This window comes from Macaca thibetana, chromosome 5 (assembly GCF_024542745.1).
Source record: "Macaca thibetana thibetana isolate TM-01 chromosome 5, ASM2454274v1, whole genome shotgun sequence".
NCBI lineage: Eukaryota > Metazoa > Chordata > Mammalia > Primates > Cercopithecidae > Macaca > Macaca thibetana.
The window spans coordinates 35,190,532-35,201,902 of NC_065582.1; the positions used below are offsets into that span (position 1 = coordinate 35,190,532).

The 11,371-nt window shown below is 37.3% G+C and overlaps 1 protein-coding gene across 2 annotated transcripts; it reads left to right on the top strand.

The window, feature by feature from the left end:
* The first annotated feature begins 545 nt into the window (after positions 1-545).
* FGG (fibrinogen gamma chain) lies at positions 546-9,230 on the top strand. 2 transcript variants are annotated; one of them, XM_050791291.1, is made up of 10 exons: positions 546-817; positions 912-956; positions 1,146-1,329; positions 1,449-1,542; positions 3,151-3,281; positions 3,583-3,716; positions 4,691-4,875; positions 6,377-6,654; positions 8,301-8,470; positions 9,012-9,230. In XM_050791291.1, exons 1-10 carry the CDS (start codon positions 740-742, stop codon positions 9,024-9,026), a joined length of 1,314 nt encoding a protein of 437 aa, XP_050647248.1. In that variant the 5' UTR covers positions 546-739; the 3' UTR covers positions 9,027-9,230. The 2 variants fall into 2 exon arrangements, with proteins under 2 accessions (XP_050647248.1, XP_050647246.1); XM_050791289.1 differs by having other exon boundaries at positions 8,301-9,041.
* The last annotated feature ends 2,141 nt before the right edge of the window (positions 9,231-11,371 follow it).

An 11,371-nucleotide genomic window follows, 5' to 3' on the forward strand; every position in this document is an offset into this window, starting at 1 on the left:
GAGATAACTTGATGGAACCACAGGAACAATGAAGTGGGCTCCTGGCTCTTTTCTCTCTGTGGCAGATGGGGTGCCATGCCCATCTTCAGACAAAGGGAAGATTGAGCTCAAAAGCTCCCTAAAAACTGAGAGCCTATGAACATGGTCAACACAGAGGGACAGGAGTGTATTTCCTGGGTCATTCGTTCCTGGGAATAGTGTACTGGGACATGGGGAAGTCAGTCTCCTCCTGTCACAGCCACGGGTTAAAAATAATACTGTTAACTGATCCCTAGACTGAGAAAGTTCTTTCAGTAATTTGGGTGATGGCAGCAGGCTCCATCTTAAAGATAGACTGGGTTTGCCCAGTTCGAGGTCAGATCTGTTTGCTCTCAGCCATGTACTGGAAGAAGTTGCACCACACAGCCTCCAGGACTGCCCTCCTCCTCACAGCAATGGATAATGCTTCACTAGCCTTTGCAGGTAATTTTGGATCAGAGAAAAAAACTTGAGCTGGGCCAAAAAGGAGGAGCTTCAACCTCTGTGCAAAATCTGGGAACCTGACAGTATAGATTGCGGGCCAGGATGAGGAAAAAGGAACGGGAAAGACCTCCCCACCCTTCTGGTAAGGAGGTCCCGTGATCAGCTCCAGCCACTTGCAGTCCTGGCTGTCCCAGGAGCTTACATAAAGGGACAATTGGAGCCTGAGAGGTGACAGTGCTGACGCTACAAGGCTCGGAGCTCCGAGCACCCAGACATCATGAGTTGGTCCTTGCAGCCCCGGAATTTAATTCTCTACTTCTATGCTCTTTTATTTCTCTCTTCAACATGTGTGGCAGTAAGTGTGCTCTTCACAAAACGTTTTAAATGGAGAGCTGGAAAATAAAGCAGATAATAAACTAGTGAAATTTCTGTATTTTTTTCTCTTTTAGTATGTTGCTACCAGAGACAACTGCTGCATCTTAGATGAAAGATTCGTAAGTAGTTTTTATGTTTCTCCCTTTGTGTGTAAACTGGAGAGGGGCAGAGGAATAGAAATAATTCCCTCATAAATATCATCTGGCACTTGCAACTTTTTAAAAACATAGTCTAGGTTTTACCTATTTTTCTTAATAGATTTTAAGTGTAGCATCTGTCAACATTTTTAATCACTGTTGTATTTTCAGGGTAGTTATTGTCCAACTACCTGTGGCATTGCAGATTTCCTGTCTACTTATCAAACCGAAGTAGACAAGGATCTACAGTCTTTGGAAGACATCTTACATCAAGTTGAAAACAAAACATCAGAAGTCAAAGAGCTGATAAAAGCAATCCAACTCAGTTATAATCCTGATGAATCATCAAAACCAAGTGAGAAAATAAAGACTACTCACCAAAAAATAAGAATAATAATCTGCGAAGTTCTTTTGCTGTTGTTTTAGTTGTTCTATTTGCTTAAGGATTTTTATGTCTCTGATCCTATATTACAGATACGATAGACACTGCTACTCTGAAGTCCAGGAAAATGTTAGAAGAAATTATGAAATATGAAGCATTGATTTTAACACATGACCAAAGTATTCGGTAAGGATTTTTGTTTCAATTTACTCTGCAAGACTGATTTAATTTTTATTTAATATTCCATACTTGAGTAAAAGTAATTTTTAATGTGTTTTCCCCATTTATAATATCCCAGTGGCATTATGCCTGATTATGTTGAACATAGTGGAGATAGAAGTTTTTAGTGCAATATAAATTATACTGGGTTATAATTGCTAATTAATAATCACATTGGAGAAAGAAGTTCTAGATGTCTTCAAATGCTAGTTTGACCATATTTATCAAAAAATTTTTCCCCATCCCCCATTTATCTTACAACATAAAATCAACCTCATAGGAATTTGGGTGCTGAAAACAAATCCTTTTTATAAAAATGTTGACAAATTGATGGTTAAAAAAAATCAGGAAGCAGAGGCATAGTAAGGATTTGGGCTCCTAAAGTCAATTATATTGAAGGTGGAGCAGGAAGAAACTTGTCTTAAGAGACTAAGTGTAGCAAACATTGCAAAGCTCATGTTGATCATTGCAGAATGAACCTGCACAGTCTCTTCCCTTCGTCTGGAAGTGAATGTCTCTGTTAACAGCTTCTCAGGGACTCATAAACTTTCTGAACACAAGGTTTCAGATACAGTTTTAATATTTTTCCCCAATTTTTTTTTCTAAATTTTTCTCAAAGCAGCTTGAGAAATTGGGATAAATAGTAGCTAGGGAGAATGGCCCAGGAAAGATTCCTCCTCTTTTTGCTATCAGAGGGCCCTTGTTATTATTGTTATTATTATTACTTGCATTGTTATTGTCCATCATTGAAGTTGAAGGAGGTTATTGTACAGAAATTGCCTAAGACAAAGTAGAGGGAAAACGTGGACAAATAATTTGTCTACCCTTTTTTACTTCAAAGAAAGAACAGTTTATGCATTGTAGACAGTTTTTTTTTTTTATCATTTTTGAATATTTACAAGCCACCCTGTAAGTAACTACAAAAGTAGGATTTTTACTTCCCCCAGTCCATTTTCAAAGCTATGTAACCAGAAACACTAAAGAAGAAAGGGGAAGTATCTGTTGTTTTATTTTACATACAATAACGTTCCAGATCCTTTCCCTGTGTAAGTTATATTTTAGATTGAAGCTTGTAAGTATAACCTCAATAGATCCACATGCGAAAGGTATACTACTTCAGCACATGTGAATTACTGAACTGAGCCTTTCCTGCTTCTAAAGCAAAAGGGGGTGTTCCTATTAACCAGTCTCATCACAGTTGCTATCTGCTGCCCTTTATGCATAAAGTAAAAAGCAAAGTATCAATGACATTTGTTTATTGACAAGGACTTTGTTCTTTGTGTTTGGAGTTGAAACAATATGCCCCATTCTAAGTGAAAAGATTCAGGTTCACATTGTATTCCTGTTTTGATTGATTTTTGTTTTTGTTTTTTTTTCAAAAAGTTTATAATTTTAATTCATCTTAATTTAGTGATATAATTTTACATTTTCCCCAAGAATGGAATAATTTATCAGAAAGTAATTCTTGAGAAAATATTTAGTTAGCAGTTTCCAAAGAAAATACAAAATTACTCTTCTGAAAGGAATACTTATTTTTGTCTTCTTATTTTTGTTATCTTATGTTTTTGTTTGTAGATTTTTGCAGGAAATATATAATACAAATAATCAAAAGATTGTTAACCTGAAACAGAAGGTGGCCCAGCTTGAAGAACAGTGCCAGGAACCTTGCAAAGACACGGTGCAAATCCATGATATCACTGGGAAAGGTAACTGATGAAGGTTATATTGGGATTAGGTTCATCAAAGTAAATAACGTAAAGGAGAGAGTATGTACTAGAATGTATAGGAATAGTTTAGAAAGCGGCTACCCATTAAGTTTAAGAATTTCAGTTGTCTAGACCTTTCTTGAATAGCTAAAAAAGAGTTTAAAAGGAATGGTGATGTGAAAAGAAAGAAAATTATTCTTGGAAAATGAATAGTTTACTACATGTTAAAGACTATTTTTCAAGGCTGGCACAGTCTTACTTACATTTCAAACCACAGTAAAAGTCAATTCTCCTTCTCCAGATTGTCAAGACATTGCTAATAAGGGAGCTAAACAGAGCGGGCTTTACTTTATCAAACCTCTGAAAGCTAACCAGCAATTCTTAGTCTACTGTGAAATTGATGGGTCTGGAAATGGATGGACTGTGTTACAGAAGGTAATTTTTTCCTCACCATGTGTATTTAATAAGTGCCTACATTGTTTCTGCCATATGGCAGATACTTTTCTAAGCACCTTGTGAACACTAGCTCATTTAATCCTTGCAATAGCCCTAAGAGGAAGGTACTTCCGTTACTCCTATTTACAGAAAAGGAAACTGAGGCACACAAAGTTAAATAACTTGCCCAAGACCACTTAACTAATAAGCAACAGAATCAGCATTTGAACCTAGGAGGTATAGTTTCAGAGTTTGTGGCTCGACTATATTGTGCTGGCACTGACTTTGTAGATTCATGATGGCACATAATCAGTACCACAGTGACAGAGAAAAACAAGGAAACTCTTTTGTCAGGTAGGTCAAGACCTGAGGTTGCCCATTACAAGACAATGAAGCCTAACACCCTCACCCTCACCCCGCCACCACCACCACCCTTTCACACACCAGAGGACACAGTTGGGCTGCCCCAAGACAAGGAACCTTTGTTGCATCTGCCACTTGCTGATACCCACTAGGAATCTTGACTCCTTTACCCTCTGTTTACCTCCCGCCACTGTTACAACTGTTCCTACAGGGGGTGCTCAGAGGGAGTGAATGGTGGAAGCATTAGTTGCCAGACACCAATTGAGCAATAGGTTCCATCATAAGTGTAAGAATCAGTAATATCCAGTCAGAGTTCTGAAGTCATCTAGGTATCTTTTCAATACTACCACTAATTTAGAATTTATGATGTGCCAGGAACTCTCTTAAGTATTTCTCATATATTCTCTCTCATGATCCTTGCAGCAACCCTAAAAAGTAAGCATCAATTTTCCTATTTGATAGATAAGGAAACCTAGGTAGCTTGGCCAAGGTCACTTAGTTTTGAGTTGATAGAACCAATGCTCCATATTTTTGACAAAATGTTGGTAGCATTCTCTTTACATGCATTGATAATCTATTTTCTCCTTTTGCCCATGCAAATGTGTAATTAGAGACTTGATGGCAGTGTGGATTTCAAGAAAAACTGGATTCAATATAAGGAAGGATTTGGACATCTGTCTCCTACTGGCACAACAGAATTTTGGCTGGGAAATGAGAAGATTCATTTGATAAGCACACAGTCTGCCATCCCATATGCATTAAGAGTGGAACTGGAAGACTGGAATGGCAGAACCAGGTAATGTTTGAAATGACTTCTAACTTTTTATTGTAAAGATTGTCTGGAATGTGCACTTTCCAACTGTCAAGAGACAATGGCAAATGCAGCCTGACAAATGCAAACAGCACATCCAGCCACCATTTTCTCCAGAAGTCAGTTTGGCTCCTGGGCAATCCAAAAAGGTAAATTCTGAGTGTTTTGGTACAATCTAATTACCCTGGCACCGTTCAGAATAATAGCTAATTACTGAACTTTTAATCTGAATTTTTAACTTTTAAATTGAGCATACTGAACTTTTAACTTTTAAACTGAGCATAAAATTATAATTTTATCTAGTCTAAATTACTATTTCATGAAGCAGGTATTATTATTAATCCAATTTTACAGATTAACTTGCTCAAAGTCACATTGCTGATAAGTGGTAGAGGTAGAATTCGAACTCAAGTAGTTTAACTTTAGAGCCTGTCCTCTTAACAACTATCCTGATTGAAAAGCAAATACAGCCTCTTCATACTTCCCAGCGCCTTAATGGCCATTTATTCTGTCAAATCATGAGCTACCCTAAAATTAAAGCAGCTAGCTCTTTTGGTGATCTAGAGGCTTCTTTTTGCTTGAGATATTTGAAGGTTTTAAGCATTGTTACCTAATTAAAATGCAGAAAAACATCCAACCCTCTTGTTATGTTTAAGGAATAGTGAAATATATTGTCTCCAAACATATGGATTTTTTTTTATTGTTTGGTTGGTTTTTAATCCAGCTATAGTCAGTAGACCTCCTTCTAGGAAAGGACCTTCCATTTCCCAGTTACCGGAGATTAGAAAAGAGGCTAAATATTTTCCGGAAATTTCTGTTCCTTCATTAAGGCCCATTTTTTACTCCACTCTATAGAATTATGCCCCACTTGCACAATTTTTTCCAGGAAAGAATCTCTCTAACTCCTCAGCTCACATGCTTTGGACCACACAGGGAAGACTTTGATTGTGTAATGCCCTCAGAAGCTCTCCTTCTTGCCACTACCACACTGATTTGAGAAAGAAAATCCCTTTAGCAGCACCTAACGCTTCAGGTGGTGAGAGTGGCTAATGGAACTGTACCTCCTTCAAGTTTAGTGCAATAATTAAGGGTCACTCACCGTCAGATAATTTATGTGATCTATGATAATGTGTGTGCAATGCACAACATTTCAATAAAAGTAGGAAATATGAAATTAGAGTCATCCACACATCTGGATTTGATCTTAGAATGAAACAAGCAAAAAAGCATTCAAGTGAGTGTAATTATTAGTTTTCACTGAGATGCCTCAAAGGCTTTTTGGCCCATCCCGGGTAGTATTAATGAGCTGTGGACTGGTTCACATATCCATTGCCTCTTGCCGGACTTGCAAAAGACTTTACTCGATGAGCACATTTCAGCCTTAGAAACAAAGTCAAAAATTCCAAGGAACTGTCCTACAAAAGAGGGAAATTCTGAAATCCCTGAGGAGGGTCAGCATGTAATGGTTGTATTTCCCTCTTCTCAGTACTGCAGACTATGCCACGTTCAAGGTGGGATCTGAAGCTGACAAGTACCGCCTAACATATGCCTACTTTGCTGGTGGAGATGCTGGAGATGCCTTTGATGGCTATGATTTTGGCGACGATCCTAGCGACAAGTTTTTCACATCCCACAATGGCATGCAGTTCAGTACCTGGGACAATGACAATGATAAGTTTGAAGGCAACTGTGCTGAACAGGATGGATCTGGTTGGTGGATGAACAAGTGTCATGCTGGCCACCTCAATGGAGTTTATTACCAAGGTATGTTTTCCTTTCTTAGATTCCAAATTAATGTATAATATATAGTATTTTCATAAAAAATAATAAATAGATACAAAGAAATGAAGAATAATTTATAAAGATAGTAGGGATTTTATCATGCCTCTTTATTTCAACTAAGTTCTTTGAAACTGGAAGTGAATAATACCAAGTTCATGCGTAAAATTAGCCCTCCTAAAGAAATACACCTGCTGCAAAATATCCAGTAGCTTGGCATTATACCTGAAACTATCACCATCATAGCTGGCACTGTGGGGTTGTGTTATCTCCTTTAGACATACCACATATATGATCTGGATAGATTAACATTACTATATGGATGCGTGTTCACATATTAACCTGGCTTCCCATGAGCTTTGTGTCAGATACACACAGTGAGCAGGTGTTTGGAGGAACGGAATAAAGAGCAGGCAAATACTGGTAAGGGCAGAGGTTTGTGAAAGCTTGAAAGAAGAGACCAGTCCGAGGATAGTAGAAACTTATTTTAGGATGGGGGTTGGATGAGGAGGCTATGGTTTGCTATAAGCCTGGAATGGTTTGGAACACTGGTTTCACTCATCTACCCAGCAGTTATGTGTGGGGAAGCCTTACCGATGCTAAAGGATCCATATTACAATAATAGCATTATTTGGAAATTCCAATGGTATTCCATGAATAAAACCACTAAGAAGATAGTCACATTCAACAGACTCTCTGTTGGAGAAGGACAGCAACACCACCTGGGGAAAGCCAAACAACCCAGACCAGACCTGTTCAGCATCAGTAGGGCTTCCTCACACATATCTGCTGGGTAAATGAGTGAAACCAGTCTTCCAAACCATTCCAGGCTAGTAGCAAACCATAGTCTCCTCATCTACTGAGATGAGCAACCTTATCTCCTGATGTCCTAGCCAATCACCAACTAGGAAACTTTGCAAAATTTATTTAAAGTAACAGTTTGTTTTTCACAACATTTTTAAATTGGAGAAACATAACTTATCTCTGCACTCACAAACCATATAATGAGAAGAAACTCTAAGGGAAAATGCTTGATCTGTGTGACCCGGGGAGCCATGCCAGAGCTGTCGTTCATGCCAGTGCTGTGCTCTGACAAGCCCTTTACAAAATTACACGAGATCTGCTTCTGTAGGACAAGGAGAAGGCAAATCAACGGAGGTTGCACTTTATAATGGAGACATAAAATAACATGCCAGAACCATTTCCTAAAGCTCCTCAATTAACCAATAAAATTGTGCTTTCAAATAACCTGAGATGACCTCATCGGGAATTTGGTGGCTTCTTCTCTTCTAACCTGCCTGAGTAAAGATGGTTCGCAGTAGCGGAGTCCAGGATGGATAAGCTTAGAGAAAGAGGCCAATTAGGGAACTTTGAGCTTCTAGTCCTACTAGTAGTGAATAAATTTAAAGTGTGGATGTGACCATGAGTCACAACACAGATGCTGTTTAATAATATGTTTATTTTAATTATAAATTGAGATTTTAGGAATCTTTGGGGACATTTTTAGTTAGCAGATAACGCTATAAATTTTATGTAACTGACAATGCACTTCGTAATAGACAGTTCTTCACAGACTTGCAGAGGTAAAAGGATTCCAGAATAATGATATATACATCTACCACTTGTTTTAGGTGGCACTTACTCAAAAGCATCTACTCCTAATGGTTATGATAATGGAATTATTTGGGCCACTTGGAAATCCCGGTGGTATTCCATGAAGAAAACCACTATGAAGATAATCCCATTCAACAGACTCACCATTGGAGAAGGACAGCAACACCACCTGGGGGGAGCCAAACAGGTCAGACAAGAGCACCCTGTGGAAACAGAATATGACTCATTTTACCCTGAGGATGATTCGTAGAAAATTAACTGCTAATTTCTGTTGACCCACAAAGTTTCAGAAATTCTCTGAAAGTTTTTTCCTATTTTCTATTACTATATTTATTGATTTCAAGTCTTCTATTAAAGATATTTAGCCTCCAATGGACATTAAAACTCATTTAGGACTGTATTTCCAAATTATTGACATCAGAGTTATTTAAAAATTGTTTATTTGAGGAGACAACATTTCAACTTTGTTCCTAAATGTATAATAATAAAATGATTGACTTTATTTGCATTGTTATGACCACTTGTCATTTATTTTGTTTTGGTAAATTATTTTTATTATATCAAATATTTTAGTATGTACTTAATAAAATAGGAGAAAATTTTAGAGTTTCGAATTCCTAGGTATTTTCATTGTTTATTACCCCTAAATCATTCCTATTTAATTCTTCTTTTTAAATGGAGAAAATTATATCTATTAATATGGTTTTTGTTTTGTTATATATTCACAGGCTGGAGATGTTTAAAAGACCATTTCAAAAGAGATTTACTTTTTTAAAGGACTTTATCTGAACAGAGAGATATAATATTTTTCCTATTGGACAATGGACTTACAAAGTTTCACTTCATTTTAAGAGCAAAAGACCCCATGTTGAAAACTCCATAACAGTTTTATGCTGATGATAATTTATCAACGTGCATTTCAATAAACCTTTTGTTTCCTAAGACTAGATACATGATACCTTTATTGACCGTTAAAAACCACCACTTTTCCCCAATTTACTAATTACAATTGGGCAATCATCACTAGTAATTGAGTCCTCATTTTATGCTAAACGTTATACCTAACTCTTTGGGAGATACAAAGGAAATAGCAATTATGGCTTTTGCCCTCTAGGAGATACAGGACAAATACAGGAGAATACAGCAACCCAAAGTGACAATATTCTATACAAGAACGTAATCACTAAGCAGGAGTCACAGCCACACAACTAAGATGCATGGTATCCAAAGTGCAGCTGGAGACAGGAAAGCTGCTTGGGGATTCTCCCAGCAGAACCTTTTAGCTCCAAACACCTGTGGTGGGACCTGGTGACTCTGAGAGAACTGCAGCTCAGAGCAGAGAGCTGTAGGGAACCATTTGCCCTATCCCTCACTAGTCATGAGGTGAGCTGAATGGAACCATCTCTTCCTTGTGATTCAGGGATATTGACTTTTCAGCAGCCTGAGTTCAGGTTCATTCACCAACTTTCTAAGGAATAGCTAAATCTACATAACTTAGCATAAGGCTGATTGTGGAAAGTAATGGCTAATTTTATGAGAGGTGGGTCTGGTTGTCCTGAAGTCCTGAGCTTTGGCTTTGGCTTTGCACTCTCTTTCTTTCCATACTTCTTTCTTTCTTCTTTCCCTTTTTTTTTTTTTTTTTTTTTTTAAGAGATAGGGTCTGTCACCCAGTCTGGAATGCAGTGGCACAATAATAGCTCACTGCAGCCAGCCTTGAACTCCTGGGCTCAAGTGATCCTCCTTTCTCAGCCTCCTGAGTAGCTGTGACTACAGGAGTGCACCATCACTCCTGGCTAATTTTTTTTTTAATTTTTGTTTTTTTTAGAGTAGAGAAAGAGTCTCACTATGTTGCCCAGGCTGGTCTCAAATGCCTGGCCTCAAGTGATCCTCCTACCTTGGCCTCCCAAAGTGCTGGGATTACAGACATGAGCTACCATACCAGGCCCACAATTTCCTTCTTAATCTTTTCACTTTCTTGTTATCAGGAGTGCTGAATTTAAGACATCCTATTGAGGAGATAAAAACAGTCAATCAGCTTCTAGATACACAATCGAAGACGTGGGAGGCTTTGGAAAATAGAAACATTGACTCATTGTTTGCAGCCTTCATATATACATGTATGCATGAAGCATTTATTCAATTAACATTTATTGAGTGTTTTCCTTGTGGTAGCCACAAGGAAATGTTGGATTTGGGGATATAGTGCATGGTATGCTCAGTATTCTCCACTCTCCCAAACCTGTTCTATTCCGTCCGTCCTCAAATGCAAAAAAAAAAAAAAAAAAAAAAAACAGTGACTCATCCTCCAATCTTCCTCCCCATATCCAATTTCTACCTCCCTATATCCAATTACTCATCAAGTCTGCTGAATTCACCTCCTAAATATTTATCATATTCACTTTTTTCCTCTATACTAATTATCACCATTGTAGTTGAGATACACATCTCTTGCGTGGATAAGGGCAATCACCTACTTCCTATTCCCTTTCTTACATCCAGCCTCACCTGCTACTGACTCGTCATCCTCCAAACCACTTCTAAACACAGAATGCATACAGTTTACCCTTTGTGAATCTATAAAATTCTTTGTGTGAGCAATTTGGTCATAGCTATGAAGAGATATACAACAATTGATGAGTTTTCATGCAATATCACTCCAGTGATTTATCCCAAGAAAATCATTTTTTAAAAAGAAAATAGTTATGTACAGAAATAAAAATATAGACATAAATTTCATATTAGTAGGAAATTAAGAAAATATTTAACAGTGGAAGAATGGACAGGCAAGATAGTTTATTAGTAAATAAAATAGAATATAATGATTACATAATAAGCACAATAGCTTTTTATGACTGGAAATATTTACAAAATAAGTGAAATTTTAAGATGTAAAAATAATTCTAAAATAAAAATTATGTAAAGTTATATATACATATACTTTATGAACAAAATATAGTCTTGACATATATCATTATTTGTACATACTTGTTCTCCTCTCAACCAATCTACAATATATAATTACATGAAAATTGATGGCTCACGCTTGTAATCAGCACTTGGGAGGCCAAGGTGGGAAGATCACTTGAGC